The sequence below is a fragment of the Microcaecilia unicolor genome, chromosome 5, assembly GCF_901765095.1.
Source record: "Microcaecilia unicolor chromosome 5, aMicUni1.1, whole genome shotgun sequence".
In the NCBI taxonomy this organism is placed as follows: Eukaryota; Metazoa; Chordata; class Amphibia; order Gymnophiona; family Siphonopidae; genus Microcaecilia; species Microcaecilia unicolor.
Window position 1 is genome coordinate 47,323,553 of NC_044035.1, and position 24,441 is coordinate 47,347,993.

A 24,441-nucleotide genomic window follows, 5' to 3' on the forward strand; every position below is an offset into this window, starting at 1 on the left:
TCTAGTAGATGACCAACGGAGGCCATCAATGGCACTCCCCTGGATCCAGATGATGACTTAGATAATCCGCCTGTTGTTTGAATGCTCCCGTAACATGTGCTGCCGAGAGAAGCCAGATGTTCTGTTCCGCCCAGGCCATGATTGACGCCACCTCCTGCGCTAAGAGAGAGCTTTTGGTCCCCCCCTGATGATTGACGTAAGCAACTGCTGTCACATTGTCAGAGAGAACTCAGACATTGCGAAATAGGAGCATCAGCTGAAAATGCAACACAGCAAGACGAATTGCCCTGGTTTCCAAATGATTGATGGATCAGCGAGACTCCTTCGCCGACCAGGAGCCCTGAGCAACTTGTCCCTGACAATGGGCTCCCTACCAAGTCGGGCTGGCATCCGTTGTTACTAACACCCAGTCTGGAGTGTCAAGGGGCATGCCCCGGCTCAGATGACAATCCAGCCACCACTTAAGGCTGAGCCGCACTGGACGATGGAGAGAAACTCTGCATGAGACAGAGTCCACCTGTGGGGACCAGCGAGCCAGGATGGCCCCCTGAAGAGGCCTCATATATGCCCGTGCCCATGGCACTACCTCGATGGGTGCTGCCATAGACCCCCAGCACCTGCAAAATATTCCACACTGACGGGTTTTGGATCTCCAGCAACTGACGCACCTGGGACTGGATCTTAAGGATGTGCACTGCTGGAAGGTGCACCAAGCCCTTGCGTATACTGAAACGCACTCCCAGAAATTCCAAGGACTGAGAGGGAATCAGCGAGCTCTGGAATGCACTGACAATCCATCCCAACTGCTGGAGAAGGAGCACCACTCGACCTGAGGCTGTCCGGCTTTCCTCTGCCGACTTTGCTCTGAGTAACCAATCGTCCAGGTTGGGATGTACCAAGATCTCCTCCCGACGCAACTGAGCCACTACCACCACCATCACCTTGCAGAAGGTCCGTGGCGCTGTAGCAAGCCCAAAAAGAATTGCTTGAAACTGGAGGTGATCTCCCAAGACTGCAAAGTGAAGAAACTTCTGATGGTGCGGAAAATAGGAATGTGAAGGTACGTCCCCGGACGATCTAAGGACGTGAGAAACTCCCCTGGCCTGAACTGCCACAATAACTGACTTGAGAGTCTCCATGCAGAAGGGCAACACCCGCAAAGCCCAATTCACCCTTATTAGGTCCAGAATCGGACGCCAAGAGCCCTCCTTCTTGGGCACGACAAAGTAAATGTAATATCTGCCAGAACCTCTCTCGCCTGGGGGAATGGTAACCACGGCCCGCAGAGCCAGACGACGATCCAGGGTCTGACGCAAGGCCCTGGCCTTGAGCGGTGACTTGCAAGGAGAAACGAGAAAGGCATCTGGAAGCAGATGGCGAAACTCCAGGGTATACACATACCTGACTATATCTACGACCCACTGATCTGAAGTTACCGAGACGCAGCTCCAATAAAACAGCTGAAGCCAGAACCGGAGACTGGGCCCTCGCACCTTCATTGGGAGGTTCTGGCACTGCTGGATCCCCTGGCACCTCTGTCACGACCTCCTCTACAGTTACCCCGAAAGGGCTGAAAGGACTGACCTCTATTCCAGAACCGAGCATGTTGAGAACCAGCACCTCTACCTGGCCTGTATCTGCGAGCCTCCCGGAAGCGCCCTCGGGCCACAGACTGGGAAGCCGAGCCCCTTTGGACTCGCCCAGGACTCTTGACAAGTTTCTCCAACATCGCCAAAAAGAAGCTTACCCTGGAAAGGAAACTGACTCAAGACATACTTTGGATGCTACATCCACCGCCCAGTGACCGAGCCATAAGAAGCGAAGTTCCAACACTACAAGTGCCAGAGTCCTCGCAGAGGCCCAAACGAAGTCATACATAGCATCTGCAAGAAAAGCGGTGCCCATTTTCAAGTTGACATCGGTCGCCAAATGAGAAAAGGAGTCTGCCGAACATCGAAAATGGGCACGAATCACAAAGCCCCCGCAGATGGCCACCTGCAAGACCAAGGGAGAAACCTCGGAGTGCTTCAACAAAGCCTCCAACCTGCGATCCTGCGGGTCCTTGAGAGACGCCCCACCCTCAAGAGGGATAACAGACTTCTTGGTGACCGCTGTAACCAGTGCGGCCACCTTGGGGACCCGAAAGGTCTCTACGTCTGACTGAGGAAGCTGATAAAGGCGAGCCATGGCACAACCGATTTGTAAATGTGAATCGGGAACTAGCTATTCCGCCTCCACCAGTTCCTTCAAATCGTCATGATAAGGAAAGGTTTGTGGAGGTCTACGAACCCCCTTAAGTGGGTCCCCTTTCCAGGACACCTGAGGGGGATCTTCTGACAATTTAAGCGTCTGAAGTACCTTCGCCAACAGGGAAGGCAGCTCTTGCCTTCTAAAAATGCATACTACCGAAAGATCCTCACCTAAGTGAGCCTCTGAGGGTTCATCCAGTGATCCTGTGTCCCAAAACTCTCTCCCCTCCGTGTCTACTGGAGGGTCTGAACCAAGGGAGAGAGCCTCCCCCAGATCCTCCACGCCAGCCAGACGCGGCATCTTGGACCCGGGTGCCTCAACTGCAGACCCCAAGGGCCCATCCCATGGAGGGGGAAGCCGGAGAACCCGCTGCAACATCAGGAGAAATTCCTCTCTTCATGCAAAAAGCCTGGAATAGCAGCACAAATTCTGGCGAAAATGGAGCTACTGAAGCCCCTGAGGAGTCCTGCCGTGACATCACCTGCGGCTTCTCAGAGAAAGAAGGGACCGGCGGCGGAGAAAGCAACATGATGGACGCTCCCGCCAAAACAGCATCCGTCGCGCCATGGGAAGGAGCGCTCTGCACCTGCGACCATTCAGCCGTCAGCCCAGGAATTGTAGCTGCCCCTACCACCGCCGGAATACCCAAATCCAGCTCCTCCCTAGAACCGGACCTCACATCCTCGCAAACCCTGCACAAGTCAGTGCTATGGGAGACCATGCGGTGCGCTGAACAGGCTGCGCAACGGCACAGCTTCTCAAGACTGTGCCGCCATTGGAGGAGGAAGGGTGGTAAGAAAAGCCACCCTCGCGGGGACCAGGAATAGCATCTCACCGCCAAACTCCCTACAATCCTCCTAGATTGGCTTCCTTTTTTTTTTTTTTTTAAATTGCAGCTGCAAAAGCGAAGGCACCAAAAATTGGCGCCGAGAAACCAAAGCACCCACTGCCCCCCCCCCCCCCAAGGCATTTCCTATGTTATAGATATATCTAAGTGAGAGAACGGTGCTCTGTTCCCACCAGGGGAGAATGGGGGAGAAGGCCGAGGCGCACTGCTAAGGGAAGAGAGGAGTGGGGGAAAGGACCCAGGGCCCGGAGTGTACACCCCCCCAAAAGAGGCGTAGGGGCCAAGAGCCTGAGATCAATGCAGCTGTTTCTCTCCCAAGGAGTTTTTTTTTTTTTTTTTTTTTTTTTTTAACTAAACCACTAAACAAGATCCTTAAAGGGAACCTGAAAACCAACTAAAACCAAGGGGCCAAAATTGGGACACCCACCAAAAACATGGAGCAAGGTTGCACAGCACCTACCTTTGCTAGGAGACTTGAGAAATACTGAGCAGTTTAGGGTTGCATAGTCCCTTATACGCTGTTCAATAATTCTCAGTCTCCCTCTGCTGGTAGGAGTGCATATTACCCACTCGTAGGGAATGGTGTGGAGAAGACGATAAGGAATAGCTTGTTAACTAATAAGTTGCATTCACAAATTCAGAATACAACTGGATTTGCATGCGCAACTTAAATCGTGCTATACAGAAACCGGGGGATAATGTTTAATGAAACTGATCTCTAAGAGGTGTGTTTCTTCTACAAAGCAAATTCTTGTTTCTAATTTTAAAATAGTTGGGGTAAAATAAGCCCCCTTACAGGGCCTGCCCACCCATCCAAAAGCATTTTTTAAATTTTGTTGAGGTACAACAGATCAGCTTCTCCTCTTTCTCCCACATATACCAAGTCACCCACATTGCTCCCCATAGCCCACATACCCTATATTATTTCATAATCATACAACTACTTCATCATCCCATACGCCCAATTTCATACCCTTATCAAAGCACATACACCCCCCCTTCCCAGACAACCAATCTTAATTTCATAAGTCTTTAAAACCATTTTAGTTCTATCTCTGTATAAATATCATTCATTACCCTCTTTTCTTCCTTTACAGACCTTAACCATCATGGTATCACCATCTTGAACATCACCTTATGTCTCTTAGTCTTTGCTGGCAATGAGTGCAAGTCCTTTAATCCCACTTTTTGCAGGTCCCTGGCTGCTGTTTCTATCATGTGTGCTATGAGTGTTACCCCCGAGAGTAAAAATCAGCCCAAAGTTGTAGCCAATGGGACTGAACATTTTCTCTCTACAGCTTCTTAATTAACTCCTGAAACTCCTTCTGCTTGTGCAGTATGATAGGTGACAAATCCGCATGAACTTTTAGTTTATCTTGTTGGGCAGACTGGATGGACCGTGCAGGTCTTTTTCTGCCGTCATCTACTATGTTACTTGATGACCTTCCCATATAATGTACTCAAGAGACCTAGCTACCTTTAACACTTTCTTTTTTAACATGCTCATAGAAAACAAGCCACAATGTCTCTAGGCTTCCCATCAACGGGCCTAGAGCTTAATAAGTTTTCTAACTTAAAGGAGAGGACATTATCCATTTAACTCAGCTATGTCTAAAACTGCTGTATACAAATACATATTTTTTCTATTTTGTGATTAGAGTATGTTAGACTTGAAATGTACATCTTGCCAGAGCTAGTGTTAAGACATGGTTGGGACCCAGGGCAGAAATTTGGGAGGGGACCCCAAAGCCCACTACCAGGCTGCACTTTCTTCAGCTTTATTCAGGCTTGGGGCTCTCTCTGGTCAGGGGCCAAGGGCAGTTGCCCTAGCCACATTTCCCTAACACCATCCCTGGCATGTGCCATCTTTATATTTTGCACAGTACAGGAATAAATGCATCTCTTTCTATTTCTCTGGTGTTGTACTACATAACTGTTTGAGGCTTGTGCAGATGGGGTCAGAGCTGAGACAGGATGGGACGGAGCTTGTGGGGACACAGACAAAGCTTTCAGGGACAAACTTTGTCCCCATGTCATTCTCTAGCCAGGAGGAATGGTGGTTCAGTGGACAGAGAACTGGGCTGATGATGATGCAGGAACACCCTATGTTAAGAGCTTACTTGCGTCTACCAGTGTGACCTTAAGTCTGAGAAGATCTCCCTCTGTCCTCATAATCCAACTGAACCCCACTCCCCCCACACAGCTTTTGTCTTATTCTGTCTTTACTGATCAATAAATTAAACTAAACTGCAGTATCTGAGTTGGACTTTGCTTACCTCATCTTTTGGATAGTATGGCCTTATTGTGTATACCTTCGAAGTAGGTGTTAAAGGTGGCGGCTGAAAAAAGAGGTCATTTGCTCCCTCAATTGGCAGCAAACGCTGTGAAAAACAAATAGAACAAATTCAGTGTTTGAAAAACAGAAGCTCAGCTCTGATGTACCTTGAAGAATACCAAATTTAAGTGAATTTGTTACTATAAGCCTTCTATACTGAAGGTCGCATTTTGAAATAAATGCCAGGACCATTTTTTCTGTTTATGAAAAAGTTACCGAATATATGATTATGCAATAATGCATAAATGGGCTTAATATAAATTAAGAAGATGCTTCCATGTAATATGCTTTTAACCAGCCAGCTTTACAGACCAGCTCTGCATAAAATGACAAAACAGAAAAGTGTCAGGAGGACAGGTTTGGTCTGAAGAGGGTAAACTGGTAAGAGGAGATGCGTCACCCCCCAAAAGCAATGCGCGTCAGGAAGATGTGCGCAGTAGAGCACCTGTGAGAAGGAAAAAAATACAACATATGAAAATCCATGAGCAAATTCATTAGCAGAAAATAAATCGTTTCAATGAAATCCCAGTCATGAATTGAAAATGGTTTTTAAATCTAAGCAATTAGAATTTTGTTTCTCATTAATTTATATAAGAATAATGCATTATCTTTCAAAGTCATTACACATTTTGTTCATGGAAATTCAATGGGCAGACAAGCTTGTGCGCATTATGCAGCTGCAGGCGCGGGGAAAAAACGCTGTGCGACCTGCAAAGGAATAAAGTGAAATGTACAACTAAAACCGCAGCGCTTCGCGTGCGCTTGGGAAAATCAGCATCTCCTCCTCCTGCAACAACTGTGGATATGGGGAAAACAGATTTAATAAAGCTCTATAATGGACTTGAATTTTTATACCAGAAAGCCTTCGGCAGACCAAGCCTTTCAAACCTCTGATACGCAGTAACATGTGCATCTCATAATAAAAAAAAGCATGTCATTCAGTTGTGAATTCATATTGATACCTGGAACTCTCCTGCTAGACCACCTCTAAAGGCCCAGGGTTCTTGGTCTCCACTTAAGAATTGTGCTGAAGATTGACTACGACACCCTGTTGAGATCAGATCCAAGCGGAGAATGTTACGAGAAGGGGGGTTTCCTGGGGGTCTAAAATTGCCAACAAATGCATACACTTTCTGTGGAAAATACTTTCTATCTGCACTAGTGTCCAAGATTTTAGGGCTGTAATAATTGTATCTCATATAGGTTCAATAATACTACTATGATACATACTGTTTTCCAAGTGTAAAAATGCACAAGGATTTAAGAATTTCAAGATTTTTTTTTTTTTTTAATGCTGGCAGGGCACTATGTTCATGTGAATATATCCATATCAAAATCACATTCTCATTAAAAAAAATATGCTAGATATTTGGCCAGATTAACAGAGACAGTTATTAGCAAATGAGACTTATCACAGCCCTTTGAAAGATTATCTTTTTGAAGTCACAGTTTTATCTATCATAATCTTGTCAGAAAATTAAGGTAGGCATAAAAGTTAACTGTATGAAACAGCCTGCCACTGGTACAGCTGAGAAAGGACTACACCTTTCTCTGAACAAGTATATTCTTTAATATTAAAAAGAGCTGTCAGCAAGTTGATTACCCAACCTCACAGAAAGTAATAGTATTCTAGAATGGTTAGCTGACCAAGTAAACAAGAGTTTACGCTTGGTGTATACTGGTTTCAAATGACTACAGTGAGCACAGGCTCACTAATCACTCAAAACAAATAAACTAATGTTTTCACATTACAGTACAGAACAAATATTTTTTAAAATGCTGCACTACGTGTCAAGCATTACAATATATTAAGAAGCTAAAAATAAAAAAAATAAAAAGTCCATTAGTCAAACATGAAATCCTTAAATATGGATTGCAATAAATGAGCTGAACAAGTTCAAGTACCAATATTTTCCGAATCACCAACTTAGTCATCTGACAAGAGCAGCGCAAACTATACTTTCTATGCTTGCGGACAGTAGTCCTTGCTTTTTGAACAAAAGTAGGAGTCTCAAGTGAATCAAGTACTGCTGCCTAGGAAGACACAGTCTCAAAGTGTTTAACATTAATGGTAGAACTTGCACCAATCACAAAAAATAAAATAATCTAAATTTGTCAAAGGATACTCAGAATGCAATTCTGAATTTCTCAAAGGATACTCAGAATGCAATTCATCCCATCTTTTAAGCAAACATTTTTACATTACTTGTTCAGCATAGCTTTATAATATAAATGTTTAATCAAAAGTTAAGTTCTGTATTTACTCGTCCTTTGAGACTATGACATAACCAGATTTCCACCAACTATAGCAAACATTTATGTGGATGAAGAGCTGTATAAATGAAAAACATGGTTAATGTCTTAATCTATTTCTTCGCTGCGCATGTGACTTCAGAGCATTCCTACTATGCACTACATCTGAGCTGCCTCATAAAAAAATATTTTCAGTTTTATCACGGAACTGTGTAAATCAGGAGCTGTTCATCCCACAGAAGAACCTTGTGCTGAGGAGTCTCCCATCTGTACACAACGAGGAAGACACAATAGAAGTCATTAGTAATTTTAACAATATTATAGAACTAGACTGTCTAAGGGACTGAATGCAAATTGGGCTGTACTGGACACAGACTGCCTTAAAATTTTTTTTTAAATATATTATGTAAACTATTTTTATACTTATATATGACCTATTCATTTTAACAAACAGCAGCAGCCAAATTCAGCAGAATGGTTAACGCATAGGTACAGCAATTTATAAAAGCTGTAAGATGAAACGGGTGGCTGCTTAAAGCAAGTTCTGCTACCTGAATAAGGAAAATGGCAGTGCTACTATACAGTAAAATAGTTATTTTGGAAAATATTTTCTAACTATAAAGGTATCTAAGAAATTCAATGTTAACTGTTCCTTTCCTTACAATTTGGATGTTTTCAAGCTGAATTTTTTTGAATGTTTAAACAAATGTCCAATTTCTGGTAGCCAAAATGGATATCTTATACATTATCAGGAGCCATGTACTTACACATTTGTTATACCACTATTGATTCTGATTTTCAACAAAGCTTCTTTTAAAAAAAAATGTTTAATTACACTATGGTAAAACAAAAAAATGTGCAATGGATTAACCACTGCCAGTGGCAGAAAAAATTAGCAGTGAACCTCCCAACTTTGCTACTTGCTGTGTACTTAAAGCAAATCCACAGTGTATTTCCTTTTAGCTTGACTGAGACCTGAAAATGAAATATGGTTACTTAAGTAACCCAGGCCATGCTGGTGCTTTCTACAAATCAAAGCTCTCAAACGAGATTCAGTATTTCCACACAAGTGTGTCATGATTTATAGAAAATGTAGCACAACGTGTTAACTAAATTTTTTATAACAAATGCATTAAATAATCCTATTCCAAAACCAATTTCCAGATTTATTTTTTTTTTGTTTGCACCAGAATAGCCTTGTGCTAAGCTCGCATGCGCACAGGGCTGGGAGGATCGACTTCCTCTTATCCAGGCCTTCAAAGTTCACTTCTGCAATTATTCTGTTAAGAACAGCAATGATGTTATCAAGACACAGCAAGCAGCAGACCACTGGCATGTAGACACTCAATTTTCTAACATTTTCAATGAAACGGCTCTAAGGGGCTATGTGTAACAAACAGTCCAGTCTGCATTCAGTTACACTTTATAGTCATTTTCAGATACTACTTCCAAAGATAAAACATTTTGGATGCATCAGCTCAAGGAAAAAAAAGTTACAGGCCTTAATTAAATGTATTATCAATGTTGTAAATTATAATTTTTAGCTCACAACACTGAAAATCAAGACAGTTATGCATCAAAATAGACACTGATGCGGGAAAGTTACACCTGTAAAGTATTATGCGGTACCACCCTTATCGAAAGTCATTTCAAATAAAAATGAGTAAAGTATAAAGAACATTCTTTTTCAGAAGGGGATTTTGAGGTGAAAGGAACACGTCTTTCTCCTTGAGCTAATATTATACAAGAATAAAATATCACTGCTTGAGTATATGTTGATTCTTGAAGCACCTACCTAACCACTGCACAAAGGACTTCACCATTGAAATGATACTCTTGATGTCCCACACATATGAATACAGGTCATAAAGGATTGCCCTGTTAGGACAGTTAGAGAGGCGGGTAAACATTGTCATGACCACACCACACATGTCTTCAAATTTTGCTGCTCGAGACTGCCATTCTTCAATCTTCAAAAGGAAACAAAAACGCAAAAATAAGAAGTATGCCAAAAATGCTCCTGTATTCATCTAAAATAAATGTATTTCTATCTCTAGGAAAACATGAAACAAAAAATGAGGCTTTAATGAATTACATTAGAGCAACAAATTTGTAATAACAGTCCAGATCCCATCTTTTGTGAAAAAAGTTACAAATTCAAAAATTAAAAAAAAAAAAAAGGTACCAAAGGTCAAACATGTATCTTTTTCAGATTGCTTATGGATCCATAACATGAAAACTGCCTATCCTCAACATTTTAGAGCTGTGATTTGAGTCATGTTTCACCAGAGACAGTAACATTTATTTACATAAAAAATGGAAGGGACTAACGCGCTTACCCCACTGTTTTAGAAGAAATATGCAAAACTGAGTCATGACTAGATTAGAAATGGGGTGGAAGTTTGATGGTGAAGTTTCTTAAGGTGGGGACATATCATGGAATGCTTACAAAGATAGGGAATGGTACCTGGTTATAAGACCCAAAAGAAGGGTGAAAGTGAATCCTCAGACGCCAAGAGGCACCATAATAATTGATTCAGAGGGCTGAAGAGAGCCAAGAATCTCCAAATCAAACGGCATCAAATGAAAGGAAACATTGTGTCACTTTACAGGGTGGATGAGCTTAAGTCATGTATTCTATATGCCAAAGTATATAGGGCTTAATTAATTATTATGAGCATGAAGCTTTATATATAATGTTGGGAATTACTACAGACCAATCAACATAGAAGACTGATACTATTTTTGGCAACAATTTCAGGAAAGTATAAAGAACCGATCTATTCTGAAAAAGTTACAGATAAGACAAGTATGAGACTAAATACTTGAAGTTCTCACACTGTGATCTGAAGTTACCACTACAGAGATATTTCTCATTTGGAAGTTTCTCCACTGATTCCATGGGTTCAAATGAGTACTTCCTAAGGGACCCTTCTACTAAGGTGCAGTGAAAAATGGCATGCGGTAGTGCAGATGCGTGTTTTGGATGCACGCAGAATTATTTTTCAGCGCACCTGTAAAAACTGCCTTTTTAAAATTTTTGACGAAAATTGACGCGTGACAAAATGAAGATTGCTGCGCATCCATTTTGGGTTTCAGACCTTACCGCCAGCTACTGACCTACCAGTAAGGTCTCAAGCGGTAACCGGGCGGTAATGGTCTACGCGCATAAAATACCGATTACCGCCTGAGTGCCAGAAAATAAAAATATTTTGCAGCGCGCGTCTAAAATGAAATCACCGCAAGGGCCACAAGGTAGCCGAGCGGTAACTCAAAATTGGCGCGCGTTGGGAGTGTGTAGGCACCTATGCGGCTTAGTAAAAGGGACCCTCAGTTGGGTCAGTATCAAGTCGAGGTCCCAAGGTATAAATTCGGAATGCTGCAGCCCAGCAGATGACAGGCTGTCCACTTCAGTCTCTTGCTACTCCATATTTGAAAGAATTGCATTTGGCTTCCAGTAGGAAACTACATTCATTTTAAGATTTGTTTTTTGATTCATTGTATCTTGTAAGAAAAGGTGTCCGAGTGCCTTCTGGAGGCTCTCCATCTTTGATTTCTCAAGGATGCGGGCACTAAGAAAATGGTTAGAGTCCACTGACTAAAAAGAAAGAAAATTATCAGGTAAGAACTAATATTTTCTTCCATTTAATCCCACAGACCAATCCAGAGACTTGCAAGACCTAAAAAAAAAAAAAAAAAAAGCACTCTTCAAATAGGGTGGGACATGTTTATCCCAGCTGAAAGGGCTGAGGCCCCGAATGCAGAATCCCCTCCCCCTAGGAGGGAACCTTCAAATGACAATGCTTCTGAAAGACACATGCAGATATGCAAAGTCCATCAATAAAAACTGATGGCACCTCTGCAAAGAAATTAGCTTGCACCCTACTGGAACGTGCTTTCAGATTCTACAGAGGGGGGGAGGGATCCAGCTGCTAAAATCTAAGCCGCTGAAATGGCTTCTTAGCCAACATGCAATAGCAGCCTTAGAAGCTTGTTTGCCCTACTTGCACCCAGCAAAGAAAACAAAAGCATGGCCAGAGAACCTGAACTTATAGATGACATGCAGGAATGTGACCAGAATGCAGCAGAGATCCAAATACCTGAGGAAACAAAACTCCCTCAGATAAGTCACCCTGCAAAAGGAGAGTACAGAAATTGGCTAATTCAGATGGAAAACAGAGACCACCTCCAGAAGAAATGAAGGAACAGTCATGAATGAGACTATCACCTCAATAAAACAGAGGATAGTCCTGGCACGATCAAGGTCGTAGCCCTGATACATGCCAGTCTGAAGCAAGGGTGATCCTTCAGGGTGAGACAAGGAGAACAACGCTAAGATTCCCAGACAGACAACTGCTCACCTGGGAGGCTTAAGCGAGTTACTCCTGAAAGGAAAAAAAAAAAAAAAAGACAATACCCAGAAGCACTGCTAGCAAAGCCTAAAGATGAGGAACCCCCCTTAAGATCAGTACAAGCAAAAGCTGAACAAAAATAAAAAGTTGTTTATAGCAGCAGGGCTAGGCTCTCCTGCCCGGCACAGAAAAGACTATCAGGGGCATTTTCGAAAGAGAAGGGCACCCATCTTCCGACACAAATCAGGAGATGGGCGTTCTTTTCTCAGGGTCGCCCAAATTGGCATAATCAAAAGCTGATTTTGGCCGTCCTCAACTGCAGTCCGTCGCAGGGACGACCAAAGTTCACGGGGGCGTATCGGAGGCATAGTGAAGGCGGGATTGGGGCGTGCTTAAGAGATGGGCGTCCTCGGTCGATAATGGAAAAAAGAAGGGCGTCCCCGACTAGCATTTGGTCGACTTTACTTGGTCCATTTTTTTTCATGACCAAGCCTCAAAAACGTGCCCAAACTGACCAGATGGAGGGAATCTGGGATGACTTCCCCTTATTCCCCAGTGGTCACCAACCCCCTCCCACCCAAAAAAAAAAAAAATTAAATATTTTTTTGCCAGCCTCTATGCCAGCCTCAGTTCCATCACAGCACTATGCAGGTCCCTGGAGCAGTTTTTAGTGGGTGCAGGGCACTTCAGGCAGGCGGACCCAGTCCAATCCCCCCCCCCCCCCCCACCTGTTACACTTGTGCTGGTATATGTGAGCCCTTCAAAACCCACCCAAAACCCACTGTACCCACATCTAGGTGCCCCCCCTCACCCCTTAGGGCTATGGTAGTGGTGTACAGTTGTGGGGAGTGGGTTTTGGGGGCTCAGCACCTAAGGTAAGGGAGCTATGCACCTGGGAGCAATTTGTGAAGTTCACTGCAGTGCCCCCTATGGTGCCCGGTTGGTGTCCTGGCATGTGAGGGGGACCAGTGCACTACGAATGTTGGCTCCTCCCACGACCAAATGCCTTGGATTTGGTCGTTTTTGAGATGGGCGTCCTTGGTTTCCATTATCGCCAAAAACTGGGGACGACCATCTCTAAGGTCACCCATCTCAACATTTAGGTCGACCATCTCTAAGGTCGACCTAAATGTTGAGATTTGGGCGTCCCCGACCGTATTATCGAAACGAAAGATGGACGTCCATCTTGTTTCAATAATAGCGGTTTCCCCGCCCCTTCGCTGGGACGTCCTTAGAGATGGGCGCCCTTAGAGATGGTCTTCCCCATTCGATTATGCCCCTCCACGACAACCCAGTGACACACTCCGAAGACAGAGACAAAAAGCAGAGAACCACACTGTGCAACTCTCAAGAGAAACAAGACCAGTAGCTCTCGAAGAGCAGAGAACAGGAAAAACAGCATCCCTCAAAGACAAGAATTGTAGGCAAAACCCACACCCTAAAAATGTTTTACTCATATCAGCCCACTGACTTTTTTTAAATTTTATTCTATTCCATATTACATGTTGCTGTATGTTTTCATAAATACTATGTTGTTTTAAAATTAATAAATAACGGTTTTAAAAAAAGAAAGAACTAGCCTGATACCGCACGGGGGGGGGGGGGGGGGGGGGGTACCAAACTTATGAAACAGATAAGGAAGGTAATGTTCATAGTGCCATTGGATGGTGACGCAAGTAGCACTTGTAAGGGTCAACCACAGCATCCCTCATAAATGTAGCTCAACATTCTCAGGAAAGGGTGCACAGGAAGTCTCTGAGCACACTTAGGAAGAAGCACTTCCCAGAGTAGAGAATGAGATCCACCACCAAAAACCAAATAAGGTGGCCAAGGAAATTCTGGCGGCAAGCCTATGGAGATGTAATGTTGTCTGGCGAAAAACTGCCAGGAAGCAGCACCACCATTACTGAACATACAGTTCAAACTCCTCTTACTGACTTATAAGTGCATTCACTCTGCAGCTCCTCAGTACTTCACTCTTCTCTCCCTACACTCCTCACCAGAACTCCACTCATCGGGTAAATCCCTTATCTGTACCCTTCTCCTCCACTGCCAACTCCAGACTCCGTTGCTTTTATCTTGCTGCACTGTATGCCTGGAATAGACAGTCAGTACACCAAGCTCCAACTCTGGCTATATTAAAATCTAGGCTAAAAGTCCACCTTTTTGAGGCTGCTTTTAACTCCTAACTCCTATTCACTTGTTCAGTACCCATGTCTGTTTTATCATTCCCACCATTAAGTAATTTCCTAATCCCTTATTTGTCCTATTTATCTGTCTTGATTAGATTGCAAGCTGTCGAGCAGGGACTCTCTCTTACATGTTTAGTGTACAGCGCTGCGTACATCTAGTAGAACTATAGAAATAAGTGGTAGTCCCAGTAGGTACAATGAGGGGAAAAGTCAATGCATGGAACACAGCAAGAGTCCCCAAAAGGAGTACTGCTAAGTGAATTATTTCGTTTATCATTTCCAATAGCACCTAGTGGAAGGAAACATCCATCAAGGGAGTACTCAGCAAGAGCAAGATAGGAAATTGCAACTCAGCCAAAACTTCAAAACTGATGAACAGATATACATCATCTAGAAGAAGTGAAACCATACCACATTTAATCCAGTCATGAGACAAGCAGCCAACTCAGATAACTTGAAAGGTAATGGTAATGAGGGAATGACCTGTAGGTCCCTGAATCTGTGAAATGTCCACTGCCATAAAAGAGAAAGGGATATCCCGAGTCTAGCTGAAGTGACATCCATCCGCAAGAACTCCCTTCAGCAGCAACCATGGTCTGAATAGTGAGGAGCCCACGAATGGTCAGAGAGGCTTTAAAGAGTTCTCTACCAGTAAATGTCCCAGTGGGCTCTCTGCCTGCATGACAAAACATGCAAAGCTTCAACTGACTGTAAACCAAGGCTGGGAGCACATCTGCTGCACAGCCAAGTGTATATACCCCATTGTACCAAAAACATTCCCGCCTCAAGGAGTCCCTGATAAGGCAAAATTGGGAGACTAAGGACTGCACCTGGTATGAGGAAAGCAGGGACCGTGCAGACCCCAGCTCCCAGGAACCGTGTAAGCTGAGATGCAGATGGTTCCGAGGCAGCAGCCAAGGGAATTGCAATGAGAAGGAAAAATAGACCAACTGCACCAAGCCTAGTCCAGACACCTAGAAAAGTACTGGCGACCCATCCTGTGCAACCGAAGGAGCAATGCTCGTGCCCTCAACTGTAAAGGGAACAGAAGCAAGCTACTGCATTGAAACCACATGAAAACAGACTTTGGGGAAAGTCCAAGCAACTGAGCTTGCTTGCCTTCCACAAGCGAGAAAAATAACCACGGTGGTCTGCTCATACAGAAATTCGGGTAAAGGCATGTGCTAAGTGTGCAACTGCCATTCACACATGCAGGTGAGTAAGGAGAAAACATGAGCACCAACTGGTGGTACACAACAGAGGACCTATGGATCCTCCGGACGTCTTAGTGGGAATCCCACACAGCTTCCCCAGGCTATGCCAGACATGCAGGCTGATGCTAGCCATAAAGTCCCAGCTGCGCTAAATCATAGGAGTGACCTAGATAAACAGCATGTCTCACCCCACTGTCACCTAGAAAGTGAAAGGCAGGCAGACGAAGGGAGAGAATAAGATTGGTGGACTACATATCCCCCGCCTATCCAAAATATAACATGGATGATGTAATATCCCAGTCCAGTCTGAGCAGCCTGAAAGTATGGGAAAGCAGGGTGGATGGTACAGGGAAAGACAATGGCCTGTCTGCCCGCTCTCAGGTCTGGCAGAAACAGCAGCCAGCACTCAGAAGACAAAGAGCAAAAATAAGACGTGCCAAAATAGTGGATGCTTTTAGTGTGCCATAGAACAAGTGTGGTAACCCAGCTGCTCAATCCACGATTCAAAACGAGAAGAAAATCTGCCACTTGCCAGAGTATAGGGGGTGACACTTACACACCGACATGCCTCAATTATGTGCTTGAAAACCTACATAAGGGGAAGCCCAAAGGAAGCCATGAAACATGCAACGGGCGCTGCCTCAGTCGCCTAGTGTCTCGGTATGTGGATCGCGGTGGCAGAGGAGAGGAGAAAAGGACGAGCACCCGACAGAGGGCTACTGAAGCAGAGTGACCTGTGCCGAGCAGCAGACGCCGCTGTGGCTGAGCGTCCTCTGGCAGCAACGGCGAGAGGCTCGTGAGCCTGGAGTCAAGCAACGGGCACAACCTCCTCAACCACCTGGAATTTCAGTCTGTGGATTGCAGCGGCAAAGGAAAGAAGAAGAGCATCCGATAGCAAGCCCCTGGGGAAGAGCTACCTGACCCAAGAACAGATACCTTCGGTGACCTGGGAATCCACGTGGTGAAGAGACTGCGCCTAGCACCCAGCCAAGAGATCAGTCCGCATCACACTCCACAGACCCAGCCTGAGCCAAGTATTGGCGATCTGGGCGTTTCACATGGCAGAGGGCCTGCTTTCAGTGCCATGCCAGGTTAGTTTGCGTTGCGCTCCATGGACTCAGCCGGAGCTTGCCTACTGCCTGACCCAGCCAAACACCCAGGGACTGAACCAGGAGCCCACAAAAGAACTGAACAGCAAACAGCCCGACGAAAGACCCAGAGATAGTGCAGACTCCCTGCCTGCAAGCCCAGCTCGGCTCTGATACGAGCTCCCAGACCCGGGCCCAATTTTGGGATGGGCCCAACCAAGGGTGGGGCCCAGAATGGGGGCCACCTGTAGGGGTATTTACCTGAGATCTCACCTGAGCTGGTCTTGGTTCATACAAGCCTGACATCCTGTTACAACAAGATGGATTCTACAACCTCTGACCTGAACACATCTGTGTCAGCAAGATCCAGCTTTTCAGCTTTTGGAAAATCACTGGCAGCCATGCCACATCCAAGGACATTCTGTGTTGCAACCACCCCTTTATCTCCCTGAGAAGCTGAAAGGGGAGTGAGACCCATGGCTCCAGTAAGCCTGGTTGGAGACAGATATGCAGACCCGAAAGTAACAACTTTAGGGTCACGAACAAAGGACTCTTCACGCTCATGGAGTTAGCTGGACAGGATTATGATTGGTCCCGGAGGATCATCTGATGGAGAGGTACTAAGAAAGCGGGAACTAAAGAAAGTAGTTCGGAGAGCATCAGACAGTTGAGACTGGCAAGAGGAAGAAAGAGACCGGAGAAAAAGTTTAGAAGGCTCAGAGTGAGCAAGAGACTTTGTTGTTCTAACCTTGTGAACTACATATCTAGTGAAAATACCTTTGGGTTCAGCTACATCAGCTCTGAAATACGGCACTGAGTGATGGTGACACCTGCTTTCAGAAGAAAGACCCTGAACTTTATCGGAGACTGAGACTCGCTGTGGATACAGCTAGAGTCTAAGGAGAAATCTGCACCTACCTCATCGGGAGACTGCCTCAGAGACAGCGTGGTGAGATAACAGGATTTACCTTCTATTGTCTGGGATTAGTAATTGTGTTTGTCTGAGATAAGATTGGTTAGGTCACAACTCGTGGTCAGGGAATAAGCTGCTAACCGTTGTATTTTGCATAAGAAGTGTAGTATCAGTTTCATATTACAGATAATCAGGTTTGTAAATACCCAGTATTCCAGGAAGAATCTTTTTGCATAGTCTTTATTTTGGTAGTGACATATTTTCTTTGTTATGGGCAAGTTATATACTGCATTTTGCTAAGCCTTGCTGCTGTTCTATTTATATATATTCTCTTTATTTTTTAATAAATAATATATACTATCCGTGGCTTTGGTTTCGTTCTCTCTAGCTCAGCTAATTTTGGCTAGGTGCCAAAGTAAGGTCCTATTTCCCCTAGCACGAGTCCAGAATATTTGCTTGGGCAGAGTTCTGTAATCTAGGACCTTGGCATAAATAATTTTGTTAGGAGTTGTTTTCCTATAAGACTTATTTAGACTACCTACACATCCAATGCAGAAAAGTTCCACACTTTGACTTACTTCTAGTTATATTACATATAATCCTACCTATACCTACCTGGATAAGCCTATCCCAGAGCTTTCTGCTCTGCATTTCTAAACTCAGCCTACTCTTTGCATTGCTTAACCTGTTGATTCCAATATAGGATTAATCACCTGAACATTGCTTTGCTTCCAATAATGTTTTGAACCTATGCATTGCTTAACCCAGCGGTTCCCAGACTGTGCAACGCGGCACCCTGATGAGCCGCAGCGAACTGTCAGGGGTTCCGCTGCCACCCGAACCACCTCCTCTCTGCTGAAAACATGCCTCACCTGCTCCTCCAGCTAGCGTCTCCCATCCCCTATGTGTCTCCCTCCCTCTGCCCCAGGTCTGGCAAACCCCCATTTCTGAACACCCCCCGTTTCTGTCTGCAAACATGTCTCCCTCCAGAGATCTTCAGAAACAGTAGCATTTCTCACACAGCTGCTGGCGGCAGTCCCAAAGTTTTCCTTCTGCTGTGTTCATCCCCTGCAGCAACAGAAGTCACAGAGAGCTGAACACGGCAGATGGAAGGTTTCAGGACTGTCGCTGGCACCGTTGTGTAAAATTCTGCCACTGCCGGGTACCTCTGGAGGGAGATGCGTTTGCAAGTAGACATGGGAAAGGGGGTGTTCAGAGAGGAGGAATCTCAACTTGGGGATGGAGAGGTAGGACAGAAACATAATTGGAAGAAGCAGCAGCAGCATGGCAGGGAGCTTAAAGTGGAGCTGAACACGGCAGAGGAGCCCCCCCCTCCCTCCGGTGAGCAGTGGAAAAAATGTGTGGTGGGGGTGGTGGTGGGGAGGGATAAGAGAATTGTGTGACCGTGTGTGTGGAGGTGGAGACCTGTATGGCCGGGGGGGGAGGGGGGGGGGGGGGTTCACAAAAAATTGCTCAAACACAAAGGGTGCCGTGAACAAAAAAGGTTTGGGAACCATTGTCTTAACCTGTTGATTCTGATACAGGATTAATTACCTGAACACTGCGCTTTGCTAACTAACTGTTAAGGCTGGGAATTAAGGGATTTGCACTAGTCTTGAAAAAAACTAGACATCTATAGTTCCTTGCACAAGCTTACCTCTTATGTAGATTCATTTCCCTATCCATATGATTAACTACCTGAGCACCGCTTTGCTAACTTTTAAGCCTTGGGAATTAAGGGATTTGCACTAGCCTGGGAAAAAACTAGATATCTTATTAAGTATGTAGATTCATTTCTCTATCCCCTCCCCTCTAGAGGAAACCCCCTAAAAAATGGCCAACCTAAGGGCATGGATCTTATACTACACAATAACAATGTGGATCATGGGGATACCAGCAGGAACCACAATAAAATAGAACAAAATACCAATACGCATCACAGGAAGAAGATGACCACCTCAACAACTAGAAAGACCCAATCACCACCCAAACCAAAACGCAGAGGCCAAACAACCAACCAGCAACATGAAACCAAACCAACACCACCCAACAAAACAAGAGCAAAACAGGCAAACCACACAGACAGCTACAAACTGTTACAAAAAAAAAAAAAAGACGACACATATGTCTCGATACAAATAAGTTACATAAATGCAAGATCAGCAGTAAATAAGATAACAATACTAAGAGACTGGATAGAAACAGAAAAACTCGGACTACTACTCAAACTGAAAAATGGCTACACCTCAAAGACGACCCTGCACTACTAGACCTATGCCCACCAGAATACAAAACAATACATATCAATAGAACAAAAAAGAGGGGAGGAGGCGTTGCAATAATATAAGCACATAAGCACCACCATACTGGGAAAAGACCAAGGGTCCATCAAGCCCAGCATCCTGTCACCGACAGTAGCCAATCCAGGCTTCAAGAACCCTGCAACTCCCCCCCCCCCCCCCCCCCCCCCAAAAAAAAAAAAAAATTTTTTTTTTTTTAATAATGATGTTCAATGGACTTTTCCCTCAGGAATCTGTCCAAACCCCCTTTAATCCGTAAGGCCAGCTGCTCTCACTACATTCTCCGGCAACGAGTTCCAGAGTCTAACTAGTCTAGCTGAGTAAAGAAAAACTTTCTCCTGTTTTAAATCTACCATATTCTAGCTTCATCTTGTGTCCCCTGGTTTTGTTGTTGTTCGAAAGTGTAAACAAACGCTTCACATCTGTCCGCTCTATTCCGCTCATTATCTTGTAGACTTCTATCATATCACTCCTCAGCCGCCTTTTCTCCAAGCTGAAGAGCCCTAACCTTCTCAGCCTTTCCTCATAGGGAAGTCATTCCATTCCCTTTATCACTTTCGTCGCCCTTCTCTGCACCTTTTCTAATTCCTTTATATCTTTTTTGAGATGCGGTGACCAGAATTGGACACAATACTCGAGGTGCAGTCGCACCATGGAGCGATACAAAGGAATTATAACATCCTCGTGTTTGTTTTCCATCCCTTTCCTAATAATACTCAACATTCTGTGCGCTTAGTGGAACCTGTTGCTAACACATATCCGCAAAAAACTGAAATCCTGGCATGCAAAACCACCAACACTAACCGACCAAATATGCATTTCATTATTCTATTGCCTTCCAGGAAGCTGGAAAAACACCCAAGACTATTTCACTGACTTCTTCTCAAACATCTGCACCAATCACCCAAATGTCCTATTAATAGGTGACATAAACCTGCATCTAGAAAAACAAAATGACACAAACTCCAGAACACTAATGAACCAATGGAACTTCACAACAGCACAAGGGAGTCCCACTGCACACAAGAGGACACCAACTAGACATACTAGCCCACAGATTCTCAACAAGTAACATCCACATACTAACAAACCACACATGGGAAGAGGTACCATGGTCAGACCACAGCAAGCTTACTTTCACACTATAATGGAAAGAAAGTGAAAAGAAGAGAGCAAAGAACCCAACACACATTTACAACCAGAGGAAAAGTAGATGAACATACATTCTGGTCAACAACAATATAAGAACTCAATGACATATCACCCGAGGATAAACACTTCATGAGAAACTGGGATAAACAAGTGAAAACACACTAAACAAAATAGTACCACTCAAAACAAACAAAAACCACAAAGCAACCACATCCCTGGCTTAATGACAAACTACTACACATGAAGAAACTCTGTAGGAAACTCGAAAGAGCATGGGCCAAAAACAAAACAAACAGACGCAATCAAACCACATGGAGAAAAGAACATATACAAACAGCATAAAGAAAGCAAAAGCAGAACACTAAAGTACATACACAAACCTCAACCAGACCAATACGAAAAAAAAAATATTCGGACTCAAACTACTGAAAACCCAGAACATACTGGCAACAGCTCAACCACCACCAACAGCAGATAAACTTGCACAATACTTCAAAAACAAAACGACAAACACAAGATCAAACTTCACAAAACCACATACAAAACATCATAGACTACTTACAAGACTGCGAACCACACGACATCCACACAGCAGTAGACAGAATAGGAACCATATTCAAAACCTCCCCCAACTAGACATAGTAAAAATACTATTGATAAAATATGCACATGCATACTGTCTACTTGACAAATACTCCAACTATATGCTAGAAAACCCACCAAGCTGGTTCATCGAATACCTCACCAAACATATCACATACATGTTTGAAATAGGTCAATTTCCAACAGACAAAGGCAACATAGTACTCACACCTATCCCCAAAAACATTACCACCAAAAGATCAGCCATATCACAAATTATAGACCAGTAGCCTCAATACCACTACTGACCAAAACAATGGAAGGACTAGTAACACAGCAACTAACGGAATACTTGACAAAATTCAAATTCTTTATAAATCCCAATCAGGTTTCAGACCACAACACAGCACTGAGGCAGTCATAACCACCCTGATAACAAAATTCAGAAGCATAATATGCCAAGGACATAACATATTATTACTACAATTCGACATGTCAAGTGCATTCCATCTAGTAGATCACACCACACTAATAACACTGCTCGACATAATAATCAGCGGAGCAGTGGCAACATGGTTCAATGGGTTCCTAAAGACCAGATCCTACATTGTAATTGTGTCCAACCAAACATCAGCCTCATGGATCTCTGAGTGTGGGGTACCACAATATTGTTCAATGTAATGATGGCGCCACTCAGCAAAAAACTGAAATCAATGGGTTTTAGCCCTTTCATATATGCAGATGAAACAACATCACAAACATACAAAACAAAACAAAAAAAGGATTGGACCTCATGGAAGAATGGGCAACAACTTTTAAGCTCAAACTAAACAGAAGCCCCTCCCCCCCAAATTCCTAGTACTATCTAGCCCACACAATCCCACATCCTACCAAAAATTCAAAGTCAACCAACAAACACACAACATCGAAACAACTCAAAATACTACAAATCAACCTTGACATCTAACTTTGGACAATCAGATATCAGCAGTAACATCAAAATGCTTCAGAACACTATGGACACAGAAGAATAAGAACATTTCTCTAAACAATCCTTCCGGATACTGGTCCAATGATACTATCACAATGTAGCATTCGGTCAAGGAAGACACACTGAAATGGCTGCACAGAGTCCAAAACACGGAAATAAGACAATTTCAAGAAATCAAAATACAGAAGAGCAACCCAACTGCTTGAAACACTACACTGGCTACCAGTCAAAGCAATAATAATTTTCAAAGTGAGCACCCTAATCTTCAAAATACTATTTGGAATAGCACCCGAATATATGCTTAACATGACTGAGCTATCCTCAAGAAATGCCAGCCCAGAAAACAGTAACTACCTATTCCTACATTTACTCAACTGCAAAAACACCATCTACAAAACCATCTACACAGCAGGATTCAGCTACCAAGGTTCCAATGGTGAAACTTGATACCAAAAACCATAAGAAGTATAACAAACCACCTCCAATTCAGAAAAGAAGTAAAAACCTACCTCTTTGAAAAATTCTTCAGCTAACAACAATGTATCACCACCTTCCTTTCAAATATACCTCATCAAAAACTACATGAATAAACATCACCAAACTCTACAAGCTATACACAAAGTTACTACTATCTTTCCTTCATTTCTATCTTTTCAAAAACCCTATGAATAATAAAGTCCTCTTCAAATTGTTCAACAATATTGTAACGCCACCAAAACGTAATTTGTAAGCCACTTTGAACCAAAACTTGTTTTTGGATAATATTGGGATACAAGAATGCATAAATAAATAAATCCATAGCATCATGGCCACATAAAAGCAGAAATAAAAGCAATACCAGAGATAGAAGAAGTTACAGCAACAACAGAATAGGAATTGCAATATGGCTGCCTTCCTGAGAACGATGCGAGACTTCACACTGAGGCAATTCTTTTTCCCCAGCTACCAGGGGAGCTTCACAGGAACTCAGGTATCAATTGGGGAGCTTCTCAGGAATTTCATCAAGCCTAAGCAGCATGCCTGGGAAGATAAGAGCCCCAACTGGGTTCGATGAACATCACATGTCAACTGCGTTTCATGCTCTGCTGGGACCGCTTGCTGAGGAGGTCGGAAATTACACCAAGTGCTAACAGTGGCCAGACCTCTTGGCTAAGTATTAGAACTTGTCGAATAAAAGGGACCTGGCAGATCGGCACGGGGGCACATTTAAGATGGTGGCTGCAAACACTCACGCCAAGTGAGGTACCGCAGAGCTTGCCAAAACTGCTGCTGACGGCTCCTTCAATGTCCCTGGATCTGCCTTTGCAGCCAAGGCGTGGGACCGGTAAAAGGAGTGCAGGATGCCCAATGCTGCCCGCCAGCTTCCATACCGGGAACAGTGATTATCTTGTCAACCAGGTCAACCTTTACTATCAAGAAAGAAAAATTAAACAACTGACAGTTTGATGGCTGAGACACAGGTCAGATGAATTGGTGCTAAACATTGTTCACCACTGACTGAAGAAAACAGTACTGCTTGTCCCCTGTTCTGGGCAGTGTCTTTTTTTTTTTTTTAAATATGCCAGCCACTGAAACAAGGGGAAGGCCAAGCTGAAAGGGGTGCGGGGGGAAGGACCCGGCACCACCAGGTATACCCCTAAGTGACACTCTCCAAAACCCTAGGCTCAACTGAATTCTGAGGGTCAAACCAGGAGCCAGCACCAAACCAAGAGCTGCATGATATGCCTATCCACCTGCTCAAATAGAATACTGAAGAGGAAGCTACTGCACAGTATCCTATATGGCAGAGCAACAGAGGCAAAATGAATTGGTGCTAAACATTGTTCACTGCTCACTAACAATACTGCTTGCCCCTTGTTCTGGCCACAGCCTTTTTTTTTTTTTTTTTTTTAAATATGCCAGCCACTGAAACAAGGGGAAGGTGAAAGCGAAAAGTTACTATATTTCTATGATTCATGTTTTCACAGTCTAA

The 24,441-nt window shown here is 43.9% G+C and overlaps 1 protein-coding gene across 1 annotated transcript in view; it reads right to left on the reverse strand.

Annotated features, from left to right (window-relative positions):
* OGA (O-GlcNAcase) overlaps positions 1-24,441 on the reverse strand; it is a 314,455-nt gene that overhangs the window by 84,231 nt on the left and 205,783 nt on the right. The window contains exons 10-12 of the mRNA XM_030202855.1: positions 9,481-9,655; positions 6,395-6,480; positions 5,374-5,478 (exon numbers count right to left, since the gene is read on the reverse strand). Coding sequence (XP_030058715.1) covers positions 5,374-5,478; positions 6,395-6,480; positions 9,481-9,655 — 366 coding nt within the window. The remainder of the gene's footprint in view (positions 1-5,373; positions 5,479-6,394; positions 6,481-9,480; positions 9,656-24,441) is intronic.